We start from the raw sequence: 23,097 nt of genomic DNA on the forward strand, positions 1-23,097 counted from the left end.
TGTGCCGAAGAATTCTAGCCGACTCTAGACAAGATTTCATCAATCATGTCTCCGGGTAGGTCTCTTAAAATATTGGGTTGTCTATCCATTTTGTGTTTTTAAACTGTAAAATAGACAAGAGTTAGTTTCATAAAAAAATACTTATTAATACAAGCAATTTTTACATATATCATAAAGCATAAGAACACTATATTACATATATTACACCACACGAATACAACTATCTTATTCCGACTCGCCCGTTTCTTCTTCTTCGATTTTGGTTCGTTTTGCCAAGTTTCTAGGGATATATGATGTTCCCCTAATACGAGCCGTCGTTGTCCACATTGGTTTAGAAAAACCTGGTGGTTTAGAGGTTCCCGGGTCATTGTTACAACTTAAGGACTTCGGGGGTTGACGATACATATAAAGTTCATCGGGGTTGGAATTAGATTTCTCTATTTTTATGCCCTTTCCCTTATTATTTTCTTTTGCCTTTTTAAATTCAGTTGGGGTAATTTCTATAACATCATCGGAATTCTCGTCGGAATCCGATTCATCGGAGAATTGGTAATCCTCCCAATATTTTGCTTCCTTGGCGGAAACACCATTGACCATAATTAACTTTGGTCGGTTGGTTGAGGATTTTCTTTTACTTAACCGTTTTATTATTTCCCCCACCGGTTCTATTTCTTCATCCGGTTCCGATTCTTCTTCCGGTTCCGATTCTTCTTCCGGTTCCGACTCTTCTTCCGGTTCCTCTTCGGGAACTTGTGAATCAGTCCACAAATCATTCCAATTTACATTTGACTCTTCATTATTATTAGGTGAGTCAATGGGACTTGTTCTAGAGGTAGACATCTATCACATAATATTAAACACATTAAGAGATTAATATATCACATAATATTCATATGTTAAAAATATATAGTTTCCAACAAAAATGTTAAGCAATCATTTTTAAAAAAAACACGGTCGAAGTCCAGACTCACTAATGCATCCTAACAAACTCGATAAGACACACTAATGCAAATTTTCTGGTTCTCTAAGACCAACGCTCTGATACCAACTGAAATGTCCCGTTCTTATTGATTAAAAACGTTCCATATTAATTGATTTCGTTGCGAGGTTTTGACCTCTATATGAGACGTTTTTCAAAGACTGCATTCATTTTTAAAACAAACCATAACCTTTATTTCATAAATAAAGGTTTAAAAAGCTTTACGTAGATTATCAAATAATGATAATCTAAAATATCCTGTTTACACACGACCATTACATAATGGTTTACAATACAAATATGTTACATCGAAATCAGTTTCTTAAATGCAGTTTTTTTTTACACAATATCATACAAACATGGACTCCAAATCTTGTCCTTATTTTAGTATGCAACAGCGGAAGCTCTTAATATTCACCTGAGAATAAACATGCTTTAAACGTCAACAAAAATGTTAGTGAGTTATAGGTTTAACCTATATATATCAAATCGTAACAATAGACCACAAGATTTCATATTTCAATACACATCCCATACATAGAGATAAAAATCATTCATATGGTGAACACCTGGTAACCGACAATAACAAGATGCATATATAAGAATATCCCCATCATTCCGGGACACCCTTCGGATATGATATAAATTTCGAAGTACTAAAGCATCCGGTACTTTGGATGGGGTTTGTTAGGCCCAATAGATCTATCTTTAGGATTCGCGTCAATTAGGGTGTCTGTTCCCTAATTCTTAGATTACCAGACTTAATAAAAAGGGGCATATTCGATTTTGATAATTCAACCATAGAATGTAATTTCACGTACTTGTGTCTATTTTGTAAATCATTTATAAAACCTGCATGTATTCTCATCCCAAAAATATTAGATTTTAAAAGTGGGACTATAACTCACTTTCACAGATTTTTACTTCGTCGGGAAGTAAGGCTTGGCCACTGGTTGATTCACGAACCTATAACAATATATACATATATATCAAAGTATGTTCAAAATATATTTACAACACTTTTAATATATTTTGATGTTTTAAGTTTATTAAGTCAGCTGTCCTCGTTAGTAACCTACAACTAGTTGTCCACAGTTAGATGTACAGAAATAAATCGATAAATATTATCTTGAATCAATCCACGACCCAGTGTATACGTATCTCAGTATTGATCACAACTCAAACTAAATATATTTTGGAATCAACCTCAACCCTGTATAGCTAACTCCAACATTCACATATAGAGTGTCTATGGTTGTTCCGAAATATATATAGATGTGTCGACATGATAGGTCGAAACATTGTATACGTGTCTATGGTATCTCAAGATTACATAATATACAATACAAGTTGATTAAGTTATGGTTGGAATAGATTTGTTACCAATTTTCACGTAGCTAAAATGAGAAAAATTATCCAATCTTGTTTTACCCATAACTTCTTCATTTTAAATCCGTTTTGAGTGAATCAAATTGCTATAGTTTCATATTGAACTCTATTTTATGAATCTAAACAGAAAAAGTATAGGTTTATAGTCGGAAAAATAAGTTACAAGTCGTTTTTGTAAAGGTAGTCATTTCAGTCGAAAGAACGACGTCTAGATGACCATTTTAGAAAACATACTTCCACTTTGAGTTTAACCATAATTTTTGGATATAGTTTCATGTTCATAATAAAAATAATTTTCTCAGAATAACAACTTTTAAATCAAAGTTTATCATAGTTTTTAATTAACTAACCCAAAACAGCCCGCGATGTTACTACGACGGCGTAAATCCGGTTTTACGGTGTTTTTCGTGTTTCCAGGTTTTAAATCATTAAGTTAGCATATCATATAGATATATAACATGTGTTTAGTTGATTTTAAAAGTCAATTTAGAAGGATTAATTTTTGTTTGCGAACAAGTTTAGAATTAATTAAACTATGTTCTAGTGATTACAAGTTTAAACCTTCGAATAAGATAGCTTTATATGTATGAATTGAATGATGTTATGAATATCATTACTACCTTAAGTTCCTTGGATAAACCTACTGGAAAAGAGAAAAATGGATCTAGCTTCAACGGATCCTTAGATGGCTCGAAGTTCTTGAAGCAGAATCATGACACGAAAACAAGTTCAAGTAAGATCATCACTTGAAATAAGATTGTTATAGTTATAGAAATTGAACCAAAGTTTGAATATGATTATTACCTTGTATTAGAATGATAACCTACTGTAAGAAACAAAGATTTCTTGAGGTTGGATGATCACCTTACAAGATTGGAAGTGAGCTAGCAAACTTGAAAGTATTCTTGATTTTATGAAACTAGAACTTTTGGAATTTATGAAGAACACTTAGAACTTGAAGATAGAACTTGAGAGAGATAAATTAGATGAAGAAAATTGAAGAATGAAAGTGTTTGTAGGTGTTTTTGGTCGTTGGTGTATGGATTAGATATAAAGGATATGTTATTTTGTTTTCATGTAAATAAGTCATGAATGATTACTCATATTTTTGTAATCTTATGAGATATTTCATGCTAGTTGCCAAATGATGGTTCCCACATGTGTTAGGTGACTCACATGGGCTGCTAAGAGCTGATCATTGGAGTGTATATACCAATAGTACATACATCTAAAAGCTGTGTATTGTACGAGTACGAATACGGGTGCATACGAGTAGAATTGTTGATGAAACTGAACGAGGATGTAATTGTAAGCATTTTTGTTAAGTAGAAGTATTTTGATAAGTGTATTGAAGTCTTTCAAAAGTGTATAAATACATATTAAAACACTACATGTATATACATTTTAACTGAGTCGTTAAGTCATCGTTAGTCGTTACATGTAAGTGTTGTTTTGAAACCTTTAGGTTAACGATCTTGTTAAATGTTGTTAACTCAATGTTTATACTATCAAATGAGATTTTAAATTATTATATTATCATGATATTATCATGTATGAATATCTCTTAATATGATATATATACATTAAATGTCTTTACAACGATAATCGTTACATATATGTCTCGTTTAAAAATCATTAAGTTAGTAGTCTTGTTTTTACATATGTAGTTCATTGTTAATATACTTTATGATATGTTTTCTTATCATAGTATCATGTTAACTATATATATATATATCCATATATATGTCATCATATAGTTTTTACAAGTTTTAACGTTCGTGAATCACCGATCAACTTGGGTGGTCAATTGTCTATATGAAACATATTTCAATTAATCAAGTCTTAAAAAGTTTGATTGCTTAACATGTTGGAAACATTTAATCATGTAAATATCAATCTCAATTAATATATATAAACATGGAAAAGTTCGGGTCACTACACAACAAGCCCCATCCAAAGTACCGGATGCTTTAGTACTTCGAAATTTATATCATGTCCGAAGGAGGATCCCGGAATGATGGGGATATTCTTATATGCATATTGTGAATGTCGGTTACCAGGTGTTCAATCCATATGAATGATATTTTTGTCTCTATGCATGGGACGTATGTTTATGAGAAATGGAAATATGAAATCTTGTGGTCTATTAAAACTATGAAATGATTATTTATGTTAAACTAATGAACTCACCAACCTTTTGGTTGACACTTTAAAGCATGTTTATTCTCAGGTACGAAAGAAATCTTCCGCTGTGCATTTGCTCATATTAGAGATATTTCTTGGAGTCAATCATGACATATTTCAAAAGACGTTGCATTCGAGTCTTTGAGTTCATCAAGATTATTATTAAGTCAATTATATTTGGATATATTATGAAATGCTATACATGCCTGTCAACTTTCGATGTAACGAAAGTTTGTCTTTTAAAAACGAATGCAATATTTGTAAGATGTATCATATAGAGGTCAATTACCTCGCGATGTAATCAACTGTTGTGAATCATTTGTAATCGATATGGACTTCGTCCGGATGGATTAGGACGGGTCTCTACAGTTGGTATCAGAGCGGTGGTCTTAACGAACCAGTCTGCATTAGTGTGTATAACTGATAAGTCATTAGGATGCATTAGTGAGTCTGGACTTCGACCGTGTCTGCATGTCAAAATTTTGCTTATCATTTTTGTCGGAAATCATCAGTTTATCATCCTTAAGAAATTACCTTCTTATCATTCTTAGTCTAGACACATCTTACTGCAATGATTGCATGAATAGTGTATAGACAAAATTCATATCTTAGCATATCTACTAATCCATATCTTAGCGTATCTGTCACTGTAGACTTTATCTGACACATTTCCTTAATTTTCTCCGTAATTCATGGGATCTTTGGAAGTATGTATAGATATTCTATATATAATTAGAATATCATTCGATAATCGAAAATCATTTCATATCAAAACCCTTTAACTGATCGTGAGAGATGGATCCTACACCTAGCTTGGATTCCATTAGTTCCGGAAGCGATTTCGAGATGTATATTGAAGCAGACTCCGAAGTCAATGAACCAGAAGTGCCTCAACCATTTAGTTATTTTTCTTTCTGGAGGAGATGGGGGTGGGTCCAAGACTTACTCACTCGATGGAGAAATGAAGAAGGCGAGCCCTACCGCGAACCAAACTTACCTCCTAACATCAGAGAAAACGATGTACTCACCGGTGAACCTATGCGCAACACTGTATTCACTCTTCTTGCTAAAGTTTTCCACCTCGAAGGTCGCATTACTGCAATCTCAGAAAATATTCAACCTCTACTTCCGAATACCAATCGAAGGGGAATATTAGAAGAAGTTAGGGAACTTCGAATTGATAATCAAGATCTATCGAATCAGATGAGTGGATGGATAGAAATGATAGAGGGTAGAATAGAAACCCTGACAAGAATGGTGCGTGAATTACAAGCTATACTTACTACACCAACATCATCATCAACCTCAGCACCAACAACACTTGTAGCACCGACAGCAACAGTACCACCATCAGCAGCACCAGCAGCATAACCAGCACCAAAAACAACAACATCACACGTCTCAACCTCGCAATCTATACCTCAAGCATAATCATCGTCTACGAATCGTTCTACATAAACTATCTTCGTCCTTCATGGCGATTATGTAATCTCTAATGTTTTAGAGATTATGTACTCTAGTTCTAGCCGCAAATATGTTGAGTTTAATATCACATTGACTCATAAAATCCATGATTACGTCTGAAGAAAATATATATGTATATATGTTTTCATAAAGATTGTAATTAAAAGTTTTATTGTACAAACTGTTAATGGTGAAAATATTTTAACGGGTAGGTAATACCCGAGGAATATTCAGATTTCACATTTATAAGTTACAATGTACATTCTTCGAAGCTGATTCAACAGTCGTTTACTATCCTACTTACATCCACCTATATACAAATCCGTTCACCACAGAATAACCATATTCATCCAATTTCATATTTGGATTTTGATTTATCAGAATCCAACAAGTGGCATAATGAATAAAATATTTGACAAAATAAAATTTGTTAGAAACAAACAAATTAACTATGAGGAATTTTGTTAAGAATCCACGCTAATTGTTCCTAGCTAATTGTTCCTAGCTAACTGATTACATTTTATTTATCGCAATTTAATTATCGCAATTTACATTCTCGCAATTTTATTTATCGTCATTTAATTTCTGTTATTTATTTTTACACACTTTAAATATCGGGACACGTATACAAGGTTTTGACATATCATATCGACGCATATATATATATATATATATATATATATATATATATATATATATATATATATATATATATATATTATTTGGAATAACCATAGACACTCTATATGCAGTAATGATCGAGTTCTCTATACAGGATTGAGGTTGATTCTATAATAATATATATACTTTGAGTTGTGATCGAGTCTGAGACGTATACGGGTCACGACACGTATTAATTAATTCGAATGTTATATATTAAACTATATATGAATTATTGGACTATCAATAGTGGACTATCGACTATGGACTAATAACATTGGACATTTAAAATGAATTAAAATATTGATTATAACATATGAAACTAAATAATTCTTCAAGTTTGCCACTTGATTTCATCTTAAACCTCATTGTATCTTGACAATTACAATCAGCATTCAAACCTTTCATGATTCTTGAAAACACCTCAATCGATAAGATGAATCAACCGCACTTCATCTACGGAAGGAAAGATTTATGCATATAGTTATGCACCTGAGAAACTCTCGACAAATGAGTAAAAGTTTAACACGTAGCCACATCAGATCCTTTGGCATTTATTAGCAAAAATAACTTTGCGATCTCTTTTCAAAGTAGCCAATTTTGTTACAGCTCCAGCAAGTCAGCTTCGACTTTTCATTCGAAGTAGCCTTACTATAATCCTGATATATACAATTACCCTTTTGATACCGGAGAATTATTTTATATTCCACCATATTACTAGCAGACGTACCAGCAACCTCGTTGCTTTTTGGCTTAAATCTCTCTGACAAATCATTATATTTATTCATTGAAACCCTATCATATACTCATCTGCATCTTGTAACGAGAACTGCCATAACAATTACCGGGAATCAGCAATCAGTACTTTGAAAACTCACAGCATATCTACATCAACAGTTATATGTATGACATTTATCTCTTAGAATTATGATCTCTCATTCTGAAATTCTGAAAAGCACTCAGTCACAAATCAATACTCTAAATGTTGAAAAAGCTGAATGAAGCAGCAGAAACCATAGAAAACCGTAAACGACCTTAATCATCAAAAGTTTGATGATAAACAATAGTATGTTGGAAAAGCTCAGAAAAGTTGGAACTGGAAAACGGATTGAGCTAACCACGTAGGAGAACAAGGACAAATACAAGGACCATACCATATATTCAAAGAATCCAGGTAATTCTGGATCCGATGAAACCTTCAACGAATATCTTGCTCCATACTCATGTTAAAATCTTGCGGAAAATCTTCCTCATCAACCATCGAACTTAGAAATTCCAAAATATCATCATAAATATCTTCGATATTTCTGAAGATATTTTCATAAATATTCTCGTCCGAAATTATTTATCTCTTAGTTCCATCTATATTACATCATAAAGGAAACTACTTTAGTTTCTAAATTTCTTTAAAAATTCGAGTTTAAATTATGAATGTTTTTGAAGTAGTGTTGGGAATTGATGCATAAGTTAGTATAATATAATGACACTTGATCAACGTGATTATATTACAGTAAGTCATGCTGAGTTTCTAATGGAACGTGATGATTCACAGATCATAACGTCATCATGTGCCATGTTACACGACTCGATCATTCTACTTCACCTCCGAACATATCAAGAAAATATATTCTTGATAGTTCTATTCTCAGTTATTCTGGTAAATTGACAAATCAAATCGTGCCATTACGATTTCCTTCTTAGAACATTAACAATGTTCATTCCGAAGTTTATATCTGCGAATTCTGAACCATTACAAGCGGTGTTTAATCGCAAGAAGAAGAAATGAAGGGACAAAGCTCCGAAATAGAAATTGGGGTATAAATCGCAGTAAATAAAAGAGAGTATTAACTAGGGATGATAATGATTATAGAAAAACAGAAGCAAGGACTTCGAAGTATAAGAGAAAATATAAAGCCCAATGACAACACCGAAATTACAAACTGTGGATATCAGTGCGTATAGCAATATAAAGACACGGTAGAATTAAGAATAGTATCATCCCAAGGTAATAATAGAAGTAACCAAATCTTTCTGGTGGAAGATTGAAAAGAAGGATGACAGAAATGATGATTAGGAAAATATCAAGGATTAGAATGGGATTAAGTATTTTCACAATCTTTTGGATGTACGAACTAAGAAAGAAAGAACAGGAATGGTGAGAATAATGGAACGGAAGAGTTTAATTTATAATGGAAATATCATACGGAGTAATCGAGACAGATCACCGTATTTAATTAGAGATATCTTAATTCCCTTATTCGCCGAAGAATCAAATCTTTTAGATTTCAAAGATTTCCTTTAAATCCCTTGAATTCTGGAATTCAACCCTGACTCTGTCAAAAGTTAAGATGAATCTTTACTTTCCTATTTCACTCTTTGGTGATAGCTTCATTCGTACTCTTCGAATAATCGAATTATTTTTATCCATATTACTCAATGATGATAAAACTCAATTTATCAACTCATATTCGTCATGAAAACATTTTCATTGTTAGCCATGACCACCTCACCCAAATTTCGGGACGAAATTTCTTTAACGGGTAGGTACTGTGACGACCCGGCAATTTCCGAACAAATTTAAACTTTATCTTTATATTAATCCGACACGATAAGCAAAGTTTGTTATGATTAAGTGTCAAGGATTTGAAACTATATTCATATATGCATTTAACCTCGACTAAATTTCAATGATTCACGAACCACTAAATGAACGTATATGATTAGATATGTTTATGTATAAATATATTAACTTGAAAACGTTACGCGTTAAACTATCTTTCTAAGCAAAATAAAAATAAACTTTGAAAAATAAATAGTTTTGAAAAACTAAATGTTATACTATTAAATAAAAGATTTTGGATACAAACTTATATTTCTAAATATGTAACTATATATTTTTACGTAGTCATAAAACGTCCTAATTTAAAATAATATATTTTGGTAAACAACGAGTCACTGATTTATAGAAGCAAATGACCACAACACTCAAATTTTATAAGATACATTTTCACAAAGTAAATTTTTGATAAAAAAAGTCAATTTATTATTAAAAGTACACGTCGCATAACGAAAAAGGCTAGTTTTCTAAATGTACGAGAGTGCGCTCGAAAAACCGAAAGTGGTACAGGAGTCGTGAGACCACGACCGTGTCATTTTTGTAAAAATTATATTTTTACCATGAACGTAAATATAATATAATATTTAATTAATTCTAAAGATTAAATATATTAGATATTAAATAATATATAAATATAACATATGTTACATAAGAAACGTCGGTAGAAGAATGAGTGCGCTTGAACTGTAAAGTTGATTCCATGCAATCGCATGGATATAAAGGAGAGACACCATGCGATTGCATGGTGTGTTTGGTGAGCTCTCATTTCCTTTAAAAACGCGTTTTTGGTTCGGATCAAATTCATTCATTACATCTCATATCTCTCACTCTCTCGTATATATATATTTATTATTATTATTATTATTAGTATTATTATTATTATTATTATTATTATTATTATTATCATCATCATTATTATTATTATTAGTTTAAAGATTAATATTATTATTAATTTTATCATTATTATTATTAGTATTATTATTTATACATAAAATACTACGACGAGGTTCTGCCCGCGTGCTCTCAAAATGAATTTTTTGAGCGGGATAGAACTAAAGAAATTATGGGTTATAGCTATGGAGGTTATGGGTAATGTTCGGGGGTTATGCTCGTGAGGTCAAATTAGTGTTTATCATCTCCGTTGCTTCTACGTACCTTTCCTGCAATATTGAATCTCAATATTGATACGTGAGTACTCATAATTTAATTTTTACATACTAATAGTGTATCCCTGACTAGTGCTCGAGAAAATAGGATTATGTATGCTTGAACTTTTTATATTGCCCTTAGATAGGTTATGTTGAATCTTAAATTAATTACACCTGTGGTTGAGATAAGGTATAAGATATGCATGTCTTTGAAAAGCTAGCGAAAAATTAAGAACTTTTCCTTTAGATGTCGAATGGTTTCGATGAACGGATTAGAAGTTATAGTCAATTGAATTTTTAATATTATTATTAAAAATGATTATTATTATCGTCGTTGTTATCGTCATTCTAGTTTTTATCAAATTATTATTATTATTATTATTATTATTATTATTATTATTATTATTATTATTATTATTATTATTATTATTATTATTATTATCAATAAAAAGTATTATCATTAAAAATTGTTATTTTTATTATTATTACTATCATTAAAAGTATAATTAGTATTATTATTATCACCATTAAAATAGTTATTAGTAATATCATTATCATAATATTTATTATTATTAGTGTATAATATTAAGTAACACTTAATTATTATAATTACTATTATTATCATTAAAAGGAATACGATATAAAAGACGACTTAAAAGCTACTAACAAATCAATTAGGAAATAATGAGTATGAGTATCATGATGAAATTTAAAATATTGTAAGAAACTGATTTAGATAAAATTATTATTTTTTATTATTTTTATCACTATTATTATTAAAGGTATTATTAATATTAAAAAATATCATTTTTACAAAAGTTATTATTTTTAATAGGAATAAAATTGTTAATATAAATTTCACTAATATCATGAATTAGAAATTATCATTTTTCATAATATCATTTTTAGTAAATATAAAAATTAATATTTTTATTAATAAGATAATAATAATTATTCTTACAAAATAATATAAATTTTATTTATCAATGTTGTAACACAAATAATATAATTACTTTAATAAAACCTATCATAATATTTTATGATATTAAATGAACCTTATAAATTTTATTACTTAAGATATATAAAATTATATTTTAATTATTAATAAATGAATTGTATTATTTACTTTAGTAAAATCTTTTAAAAATATGTAAAAATATAAAACGACGATATTTAAAATATAATAATCATGTATAAATTTTGGAAAACATTTTGAGTCAAATTGACTTTTGTTGACTTTTGCATATAGTCTCGAGCATTAGGATTGTGGTACACTATGACTTAACCTAACCACCAAAATCCGGATGGATTGATTAGGACGGATGGATTAGGACGGGTCTCTACATGAAGCCACCCCCAACCACCAAAATCCGAAGTGGTACATTTATTGACTTAGTGTTGGTTATTTTAAAAAAATGAGTAACTACTTTCAATTTACAAACAAAATATTAAAAAAATAGACTCGAGTTTATATTAAAAGTTTTTTAGATAATGTTTTATTAAAATTGACTCAGAACATTGTCTGATTGAACATTCGACGATCATAACACACAACTAAAATTGACTACGTCACGACAAACATTAAACACTAAATTACAAACTAAATACACTCAAATTTTCCCAAAATATTTTACGAACTGCGCCGGATGAAGAAACAAGCACATGAATACACATTGAGTTCCTTAACAAGTGGATGTCAAGCTCTACATTTCTCATTAGAAAAATGCGAAAAACCATAGTAAGAAAGATTAAATGCCAAAAATGAGGACAGTCTCACACCTTACAAGGTCACCATAGTACACAAAATACACGCGGAACTCAAATATATTCATCACCCAAGAATTACACCAAGTACTAACAAACGGAAAAGGCGATCAGAACTCGCTCAAAATTTCAACCCAATGTGAGTAAATTTATCTATATTATCCATCATTTATCTCTTATGAAAACTCTCCATTATATCTTAGCGATTGAGGTCCTAATTTATTAACAAGATGTCTTATATTCAAACTACTAGCAAAATATAAATATTTTAAAGTGAATAGAAAAAATTTGAAAACAATCGTAGGATGAATCACTGAGAATATTTAAATAGTCTAAAATACCATATTTCAGTGACTAATTTGGTGTATGATAAAAAAACTTTACCCACAACTTTTAGAGTTTTAAATGCTTAAAACTAGTGAAATGACCCGTGAAATCACGGGTTTATTTAAACGAAACAGTTTAATAATATGGACCCGTGAATTCACGGGTTTGTTTAAATATAACATGGTAAAAATGAATCATCAATGAGATCACAAACTAATAGCTCTTATTGTGTTTTTGATCCATGTTTCTACAAATTGTGAGTGGAATTACCAAAGTTATAAAATCATCTCGCTCAGCTGGTAAGTATGGTTTGTAGAGGACAACTTGTTATATATACACTTTTAATGTGATACATGTCAAGAACGGAGTTAAAACATCAAGTTAATTTAAACATTTTATTAAACATACGTAACCAAATAGTACATTATATATTTATGTTCATATATACATCTAAAGTTCATCCATGATTTTATACCAACTCACCAATTCATGCTTGATCATTGTATTTATGAATTGTACACAATACATTCAATCTAATATTTCCATAACAATGATCACCAAGACCCTCTAAATTAAACTCATGTAGCACCTATAAGCCCTTTCCAGAAAGAGTGGCTAAGGTGTTGTTTGTTTTTCTTATTGAAGACCTTATTTGATCTTATGTCTGCGGGCGGGCAGACATTTTGATTTCAGATAGTTTGTTTTTGTGAAGACATAAGACATAATAAGACCTTTATATGTCTTCCAACAAGAAGACCTAAAATATTGCTTCTCATTCCTGAAGACATTTTTACCTAACCCACTTCTCAACTACCTTTACCTCTTCAAATCACCAACGAGAGACATCTTACACCTAATTCTCCCTACCCCTAGCATCTTCAATTCTTGAACCCGATTGTCTTTTCAATAACCGAACACCCAACAGCCGATGTATCAACTTCAAACTCTTCCCTTGTTAGTTATCTCTTGCAAGCTCCGACACATGAAAAATGATGTACCGGAATGTTGGGAACTTTAAATTCGAGCATACTCCATGAAAATTTGATACTTGGGTTTGTTGTTTTCATATCTCAAACCCGTGTATTTTGATTATGTGTTCATATGTTAATTTTGATGAAAAGTTTTGTTGTGAATTATAGTGTACAATTACAATGTATGTATGCCGTGATGAATTACACAGATAAAAACTATGTATGATGTTGTGAATTACTTGGCGAATTACACCATGTAAATTATATCCTAGTTATATATACACACTGATTGTGAATTACAGTAAAGTTGTTGGATTCTTCTGATTTCAATTTTTTTATTATACATTTTATATTTATATTTTCTTAATATTTTAAGATATTACTTGGCTATGGATTAAAATAAGTCATTTTTAATTATCTTATATCAAAATCGTATTAATTTTGCAGACAAAAAAACAAACAGTTTTTTATTTTCAATTTGCAGATGTCAGGACCACATCTTCTTTGGCAGATGTAGTCGCAGACTACAGACATAAAACATCTTAAAAAACAAACAGCACCTAAATCTACCCATATGACACCACCACATTGCTACCCACAGACCTTAATCATATACCCATCTAGACCACATCTCTTCCAAGAATAGTTCTCTTAATCAATTTTTGCTCTGTTCATAAAAATTCAAATAACTTAATCAAAATAGAGACATCAACAAAAAAACCCAATACCACCTAAGTGGTGTATGGGGATTAATCAAAATAGAGACTTTAAATCAAAAACTTACATGCATCTAAATCAAAACATAAATGGGATAAAATTTGTTCACACAAATATCCTTCAGCAAGTAGTCTTTTATCACTCTGAATGTTGTTTAGCCATTGCTAAAATAAAGATGAACCAATAGCATTCCTACAAAAATGAGGTAAATTAGTGCGGTTTTAATTACTTAACATGTGTTGCCATGAGAACTTTGGAGACCATTAGAACCACTTGTAGGGAAATTATACTCCCCTTTGTTCAAGGGAGAAAAACCACATTTCAAGTTTAAACTATTCTAGACAGTAAAGATAACACTCCTAAGTTCTTTCAAAATCAACTTTGGCATTAATATATGACAAACTAATTATATATGACAAACTAATATATGATACAATATCTATATTTAAGAAAGATAAATCTTGAAATAGCAACCAAATTATTTTATCACAGTTGTCCAAACACTGAGATATATGTCTTGTGGAGTTGTGGCCCTGGAACCCATTTAGTTGCTATTCTAATAGCATCACAATTCTACTGTTATCACAAATATGTAGTCAATATGAACACTCCTTATTCCCATAACACTTACAAAAACAGTAATAGTTAAGGCAACTTTTCATATACTATCCAAGTCAGTTTCTTATGAACATTATATATAACCAACCATATGCATAAATTAATGTAACACAATCAAAAAGGCATAAAACTTTTTGTTAATAAAAAATTTTCATTCAGTCATTTGATATATTAAAATTACCTTAACGTTTTAAATAGATTGAACTGAACATACATATCTTTATTGGGCTTTTCATCCATCTTCAATTTTTAAATTCCACCATCATAATCTGCAACAACCGCTAAGTAAACATACCAAATAAAAATCCAAGTTATTGAAACAATAGAATAGCAAAGATTTTAATTAGATTATGGTTTATGTGCTTAAGAAAACCTAGAAAATAAAATATCAAATTATTATAAATTTATAATAGCAGCTGTGATTGTTAGCTTTTTAAGGAGTACACAAAGTAACATATATGTGAGCAAACCTGTGAGATTTACTCAGACCGAAGTTTAAAGAATTTTCATCAACAAATAAAGAGCCTATTGATCTTTCTATTTTTGGGCTTCACAAGCAAGCATCATATAGCTCTCTTTCAGATCCTTAACATAGATAAAACAACATTAAATTTAAGTATTAGTTTAACATAATTTGATAAAGATATCATGTTCATACAATAAGTCACAATCTAACCATAAGTCCATAACTAAGTAACATCAATACAAAAAACACGCATTATAGACCCTAATATGTCATATTTTGTCTTAGATTTAATATCCAAGTTGCAAAGTTAACGAACATAAATATATTATGCCTTTGTCATTTCATCGAACAACTGGTGTGCGTTCATAATGATACATATCTTTTGACTATCTTAATATGTTATAACCTTTTTAACACACTCAAGAACTTATGTGTGTTATTGCAAACATGAAAAATTAGGTAAAATAGAAAATATAAAAGAAAGCAAAACCTTTTTTAATAGATACATAAGCAAATAAGCAAGCTATACATTTTCTCTTCATCAATTATTACTCCTGCATAATAGAATTACATCATCATGTTATTCCTCAATCTAAAACAGAAGTTATTAACATTGACAAATCTGTAGAAAATAATGAACGTGAATGGACAATCTGTAAAAAACTTTAACTTTATAAAGTAATTGGAAAAAATAAAACAAAAAACCATAAACTTAATGAACAATCTGTAGAAAAAAATAACAAAAAAAACCTGATCTTGAATGAGGCGTTAGGGTTTATGGTTGTTGTATTTCAGAAGATACTGAAAGTTTGAATATATGTGAATCAGCATCACAATCTTTATCAGTCGCCTTAAAATCACTTTTGCATGTAACTTGTTATTCATCACTTTAAATCTTATCATGATCTATATACGAAATCAATTCTTTTTCTGTATACGAATCTGATGATGACAGAAAAAATGAGTTTTTTAAGAAAGACATAGATGAAGATGAAGCATATAGTTGATGAAGATGAAGAAAATATGACAATTTGAAAATATTAGGGTTGTGGAGTCTGGAAGTCTGCAAGTCTCGAAGTATCCCGTTTGCTGATTGAAGATAAAAGAATATTAGTCGCACTTTCTGGTTAAAATTGAAGGGATAGCATGGTAACGGAGGAGAAGAAGCCGATTTGAGATGGAGATTGAGATTAAGAGAGAGATTTTAAATTAGGGTTAGAAAATAGAAACACGGTTGGCTTTTTTTTTTTTGAAAAAAATAATTAATTTTGTTTATGACATGGTTAGATTTTTTTCTTTTAAATTTTTTTTAACAAAGGAAATTGTTTTTTTAATGATGTCATCATTTTAGCAATATAATAGAATATATAGATTACTTGTAAATTTTGAATAATAATCCTTAAAAGTCAAGGATAATTGTTAAGTTTTTAAAAGTAAGTTAGTTATTCCTTGATAAAAAGTAAGTTAGTCAAGGATAATTTTAGTTATTCCATGATAAAAGTGTACACCATCTCCGTCCTCCCTCTTCCGCTTTTGTTCTGTAAATTTCCCATTCCTATTTCTATTTCTAAAAAGAAAAAAAAAACTACGGCGATAAAATCACCGCTACTATAATTCTCCTGTAAAACCCTAATTATAATTTTTTAACGCATTACATGTAAATATATTTATCCGTACATAACAACTCATAACAAAATTCTTCTTTTTTAAGTTCCAATTTTCTCAATTTTTGAACAAAATTCTCTTTTCACCCCACGGATCTCACAAATTTCTCCGATTCGTAACGAGGTTCGAGTGAAATCTCTACTGATTGATTCGGATGAAACGAGGTTTTCTTTGTATCATGGATGATCGATAATGCATTAATAATAATGGATGATAAATTTGATAGCGTAGGTGCTGCCCCGAGCCCTAGCCCTAGCCCACCCGATTATGATAAGGGTTTGGGTGTTGAAGACGAAACTGCTCCACTTCCAGAAAGGGTATAATTATTCCATTTGTTTTTGTACTATATTATATATTATCGGGTAAAGTAATTATAAGAATGTTTATATAGTTCAATTTGTTACCTTTAAGAGTGAGTTTGTGCTTGTGTATGTGGATTAGAATTCTCCTAATATTGATTGTGTGACAATTAAAATATAATTCTTTTTGGACTATTTGATAGTGATTTGGAGGGTTAAATAATTTAAACTGTAAAGTCAAGCTTTTGATTATTCTGTTTGTCACTGCTTTTTCATGATCCCTTGAATATTTGTGAATTTCATTTTCTAATGCAATGGTTGATCAAAGTTTAGCTTTTTATGAATATCCATTTTGAAGAAGAAAAATTTGGTATCCTATATAAATGACTTATACTGCTTTAAGAAATTGACAGCTATGTTATGTGTGACGGTGTGAGTAGAATTGTTACACTACATATATATTTTGTTATATATTGCTCAAAGTTAATAACGTTTAATTGTTATTGTTATAGACTCCAAAAGATATGCTTTACAAGATTTCTTATGTTGTGATTAGTAATGCTATTTTTCTCTTTTGCGTTTTCTTTAAAACAGGTTCAGGTTGGTGGGTCCCCGTCATATAAAATCGAGAGAAAACTTGGAAAGGGAGGATTCGGGCAAGTATATGTTGGTCGTCGTATTAATGCACCGGTTCCTCATGAAAGAACTGGTTCAGGAGCTATAGAGGTATAACATATCTTACAATTCAAGTATTCGTTCGGTAATTTTCAATAGTTGTAATACTGAATTTTGGCTTAATCTGTCTTTTGTAATTCGTTATATAGGTTGCGTTGAAGCTTGAACACAGAAGTAGCAAAGGTTGCAACTACGGCCCACCATATGAGTGGCAAGTCTACAAGTAGGTTCTGTTATGATCTTTGTACACTTTGACATACTGAGTCCCTTAAGTTGCTAAAAAGATGATTTGTTTCGTTGGTTAATTTTTAGTGCTCTTGGTGGAAGTCACGGTGTGCCACGTGTACATTTTAAGGTTAGACAAGGTGAATACTACATTATGGTAAGTGGTAACTAATGTAGTTTTTTATTTAAAAAAATGAATATTTCTATAATATCTGTTGATGTTGATATTATTATCGAAGGTCATGGATATGCTTGGACCTAGCCTATGGGATGTCTGGAATAACAACTCGCACACGTAAGTTCGGTCTCCGAAAATGTTTGTGTGTTTGTTAGTAAAATGTTAACCAATTTGTTGTAGTGTTGTGATGTTTTGTTTTTCCACCTGTCAATTTTATAGGATGTCCATTGAAATGGTTGCGTGCATTGCTATCGAAGCCATCTCTATATTAGAGAAGATACACTCCAGAGGGTAACCTTCATCTGTTTTAAAATCTACAATTTTGTAAGTATCTGTTTAATGTGTGTACTTGATTATGTAAGTTTGTAATAATGATGATGTTTTGCAGGTACGTACATGGTGATGTTAAACCCGAGAATTTTTTGCTTGGTCCACCAAGAACATCAGATGAGAAGAAACTGTTTCTTGTTGATCTTGGTTTAGGTATATTTTATCTTTTATTTATTTCTTTATTATTATTTATCATTAAATCATTAAATAGGTTCTAGAAGAATTAATGTTATTGAAAGCAAAATGTTGTATATGGCAGCCACCAGATACCGGGATACTTCATCAGGAGGGCACGTTGACTATGACCAACGACCAGATGTGTTTAGGTATGTTAGGTGACCCATTGACTTATTAAAATGTCAAAGTTGTCATCTTTTTAATTTTTACAAGATTTTTTTATTTATTTATTTTTATTTATTTATTTATTTATTTTTGTAGGGGAACTGTTCGATATGCGAGTGTACATGCACATCTTGGAAGAACGGGAAGCCGAAGGGATGATTTGGAATCTCTTGCTTATACGCTTATATTTCTTCTACGTGGCCGACTGCCTTGGCAAGGCTTTCAGGTGAGCTCATAACTTCATTTTTTTTTTCTTTCTAATTATTATTTTTGAACGATAGGTTGTTAAAGTTGTTACATTTTGGTTACAAATTTCACAGGGTGAAAATAAAGGGTTTCTTGTATGCAAGAAGAAGATGGCAACATCTCCAGAATCACTTTGCTGCTTCTGTCCTGCCCCGTTTCGGCATTTCGTTGAATATGTTGTGAATTTAAAGTTTGATGAGGAACCTAATTATGCAAAATATATCTCACTTTTTGATGGAATAGTTGGGCCAAATCCGGATATTAGACCGATAAACACTGATGGTGCTCAGAAGGTGTTTTTTTTTTTAAATATATTAATAAAGAATAAATGTTTTATGAACTCTTAATTGTATATTTATTCATTGTTGATATGTTATGTACTCTGTTAGCTTATTGGACACAAACGAGGAAGATTAACAATCGAGGGAGAAGATGATGAACAACCAACAAAGAAAATTCGTATGGGAATGCCTGCAACTCAGTGGATAAGTGTTTACAATGCTCGTCGCCCAATGAAGCAGAGGTAACACATTTGACTTTTGGTTTGACCTAAGTGATGTTATCTTTTCCGACTTGTTGACTAACTTGGTCAATTTGACCTACCAATGTGTTTTAGATATCATTATAATGTGGCTGAACCGAGACTTGCACAACATATCCAGAAAGGAAATGAAGACGGGTTATTAATTAGCAGTGTGGCCTCATGCTCAAACCAATGGGCTATTATCATGGATGCAGGCACAAGATTCACATCACAAGTTTACCAAGTTTCTCCCGTTTTTCTCAACAAGGTATTTCATGCCCTTTGTTCTTATGTGTATTATTTTAGGTTTTGCTGCACACACTGTTGTAAAAGTTGGCCGAGTCGGTTTGGGGACTAGCCCGTCCCGAATCGATCAAAAACCGTTAAAAAGTCGGGTCAAATTCGGGCCTGAGTCGGGTCTTTGTTGGTGAAGTCAAAGTTAGGTCAAAAGGTTTATATCTTTTAGATTTTGTGCCATATATCGTTGTTTGAAGTATTTATGTTTTATGTTAGATATATCATTATGTAATATGTATATGTTTAATTAATTTATTACTAAAAGTCAACGTTGGTCAACCTCCAACCCGTCCCTCTAAGGTCCCGACCGACTCGCAACTTTTACAACTTTGCTGCACGGTTATCACTACTTACACATGTTTTCGTACTTATGCAACTAAGCATTATATTTGTTTTTGTAATTTAAGGAATGGATAATGGAACACTGGGAGAAGAATTATTACATCAGTGCAATTGCTGGTGCTAACAATGGAAGCTCAGTAGTTGTAATGTCAATGGGTAAGGGAAATTGTATGTAGGCAATAATACTATCTTTTTATATCAATTGTTACTTTTCTAAACACGTATAACGGTTTTAATTACAGGCACACAATATATTCAGCAGTCGTATAAAGTGAGCGAATCATTTCCGTTTAAGTGGATTAATAAAAAGTGGAAAGAAGGGTATCATGTCACTGCTATGGCAACTGCAGGAAGTAAATGGGCAATTGTTACGTCTCGTGGTGCCGGATTCACCGAGCAGGTATTTTTCTTTGTTAAAATTTTGATGTGTTTCCCGTTAAAGGCAATTGCAATGTGTCAAATTGGAGTATTTTTATTGAACGGCCAAACAAGTAAAATTAGATATTTAGTTAGTGAAAATGGCCGAAGTTTTAAGAGTCTGTTAAATTTGGAGCCCATATGATTACTTTTTAAATTGACCGTCGGATGTGTAATGAAGCACACAACAGTTGGAGATTTGGTTAAAACCAAGAAGAAGAAATTCCATGTCCATTCCTTTGATAATCGGCCTTAGTCCATCATGGCGGCTCCAATACCCATTCTCGTGAATGCGTTTTCGGCGATAGGGAGATGAGAATCCGTAGATAACCGTATATTGGGGCAAGACGTTTCAATACTTTGTATGATCCACCATTGTGACCGACATCTTCTTTCATAATGTATACACGCACGTCTCTTTTCATTTTTTGCTCGAGTGTCTCAAGTGATGTTAATGAAGGGTTCGGATGTCATAACTATAATTTTCTCACGAACTGAAGAAATCAGCGAACAAGGCAAGTGATGATGAGATTGAGGTGCCGTTTGTCTAACTCAATATTTATGTTTGAAAAGTTGATTAAAACTTTTAAAGGTTTATTTTGAAGTGTTATTTATGTTTAAAAGTTGGTTAAAGGCGCGATATCTTTTGTTTAATAGAGTATCTTTGTATGACGTACCAAGTTCGATCTAGACGTAGATACTAAATTAAACAAAAGGTATCGAGATTCACGAGTTTAACCAAATTCTCTTAAACATAGATAATAGTTCAAAATAAGGATTTAGGACTTTTACCCAACTTTTTAAACATAAATATTTAGTTAGACAAAACAACACTTCAATCTCTTCACCACTTGTCTTATGTTCCCCAATTTCCTCAGTTCGTGGGAAGATTATGGTGATGACATCTGGACTCTTCCTTGCCATCACTTGAGAGGACTCGAGGAAGGAAGAAATAGAAAGAGACGCTTGTGTACATATTATCGGAGAAAATGTCGGTCACTATGGTGAATCATACAAAGTATCGAAAGGTCTCACCCCCAAAATACGGTGATATACGGGTTCTCGACATCAGAGCCGCAATGATGGGACTAAGGCTGATTATCGAAAGAAATGAACATAAGATTTCTTTTTCATGTTTTTAACCAAATCTCCAATAACTGTGGTATGTTTCTAGGCAAACAAATATGAGTGTAGATTTGTGTGTGTGATCCAGGTGGTAGAACTAGACTTTTTGTATCCGAGTGAAGGTATTCATAAAAGATGGGATGCTGGGTTTAGGATAACAGCAACCGCAGCTACATTCGACCAAGCTGCTTTTGTTCTTAGTGTCCCAAGAAGAAAACCTGCAGATGAGACACAGGAAACCCTGCGCACCTCTTCATTTCCTAGCACTCATGTTAAGGTGCGTTTTCTCAAATCTATATACGTCCAGTGTACGTTTGTTTTAGGTCTATTTGTGTTAATTTCTGAACTTCATTTGTGTTATCCTGCAGGACAAATGGGGAAAGAATCTTTATATTGCTTCAATGTGTTATGGTCGAACCGTTTCATGAGATGTGACGGTTTTAGAATTTTCACTGGAGATTATAGCAAATGGTTTGTAGTTAGTACGGGGGCGTTAAAGGGTTTGCAAGTAGTGCGACTGCATTGCCCCTTTAAATCATTAGGTCGTCAAAATTGTTATCAATACTATCTATACATGTTCAGGTAACTATTAGCTTATTAACTTTCATAGTAATCGATAACATTTTGATGTTATCTCACTTTCTAATGTTGTGCATATGTTCATGATTTTTCAATCGATTTAATAACTAACTTTTCGGTTAAATTTCTAGCTTCTTGAATATGAATTGCATCTTACTCAATATATATCTGCTAATTAGTACTCCGTATCTTTGTATAAACTTTATTAAAATAGGTGTCAACACATGTCATATGGAAATATAAAAATTTCATTCAACTACCAACAAGATTTCCTTTAGTAAAGCTTAATATAGAATATTCATTCAACTACCAACAAGATTTCCTTTAGTAAAGCTTAAAAATAGAATAGTATGAATTCATAAGTTCCTTTTATTTAACAGAGAAAATATATAAAATATATTATAAAAAAGATCACATGTGGTAGCAGGCTGCTAGTATATCTTTTCCCAGAACTCAATTTCTTTATTTGGTGTTAACCTGAAAAGGTCTGAACAGATGGCCTCTTGCTCAAGCAAACAGACAACAATTTAAATCTTTTTCTTGCCATAAA

At 31.4% G+C, this 23,097-nt stretch overlaps 1 protein-coding gene and 1 long non-coding RNA gene across 3 annotated transcripts; one reads left to right on the forward strand and one right to left on the reverse strand.

Moving 5' to 3' along the window:
• Positions 1 to 14,271: 14,271 nt before the first annotated feature.
• LOC139850437 (uncharacterized) lies at positions 14,272 to 16,472 on the reverse strand. The gene is made up of 5 exons (XR_011760031.1): positions 16,055 to 16,472; positions 15,795 to 15,858; positions 15,309 to 15,423; positions 15,020 to 15,119; positions 14,272 to 14,412 (listed from the first exon to the last, which is right to left on the reverse strand). It is a non-coding gene; the product is annotated as an uncharacterized lncRNA (long non-coding RNA).
• Positions 16,473 to 16,820: 348 nt separating this feature from the next.
• On the forward strand, positions 16,821 to 22,532 carry LOC139847806 (casein kinase 1-like protein HD16). 2 transcript variants are annotated; one of them, XM_071837528.1, is made up of 16 exons: positions 16,821 to 17,286; positions 17,863 to 17,994; positions 18,093 to 18,166; positions 18,256 to 18,325; positions 18,408 to 18,463; positions 18,566 to 18,637; positions 18,735 to 18,829; positions 18,936 to 19,002; positions 19,115 to 19,244; positions 19,339 to 19,557; positions 19,654 to 19,787; positions 19,881 to 20,055; positions 20,492 to 20,582; positions 20,669 to 20,826; positions 22,057 to 22,245; positions 22,337 to 22,532. In XM_071837528.1, exons 1-16 carry the CDS (start codon positions 17,152 to 17,154, stop codon positions 22,394 to 22,396), a joined length of 1,857 nt encoding a protein of 618 aa, XP_071693629.1. In that variant the 5' UTR covers positions 16,821 to 17,151; the 3' UTR covers positions 22,397 to 22,532. The 2 variants fall into 2 exon arrangements, with proteins under 2 accessions (XP_071693629.1, XP_071693630.1); XM_071837529.1 differs by lacking the exon at positions 22,337 to 22,532 and having other exon boundaries at positions 22,038 to 22,238.
• Positions 22,533 to 23,097: the final 565 nt, after the last annotated feature.

Source organism: Rutidosis leptorrhynchoides, chromosome 5, assembly GCF_046630445.1.
Source record: "Rutidosis leptorrhynchoides isolate AG116_Rl617_1_P2 chromosome 5, CSIRO_AGI_Rlap_v1, whole genome shotgun sequence".
Lineage (NCBI taxonomy): Eukaryota > Viridiplantae > Streptophyta > Magnoliopsida > Asterales > Asteraceae > Rutidosis > Rutidosis leptorrhynchoides.

What these genes read in the sequence shown, in the direction of transcription:
- LOC139847806 (XM_071837528.1), top strand. Translation starts at nt 17,152, where the DNA reads ATGATCGATAATGCATTAATAATAATGGATGATAAATTTGATAGCGTA. An exon ending in CTGGTTCAGGAGCTATAGAG is followed by an intron (nt 17,995 to 18,092) that starts GTATAACATATC and finishes TTCGTTATATAG; the next exon opens with GTTGCGTTGAAGCTTGAACA. An exon ending in CGTCGCCCAATGAAGCAGAG is followed by an intron (nt 19,788 to 19,880) that starts GTAACACATTTG and finishes AATGTGTTTTAG; the next exon opens with ATATCATTATAATGTGGCTG.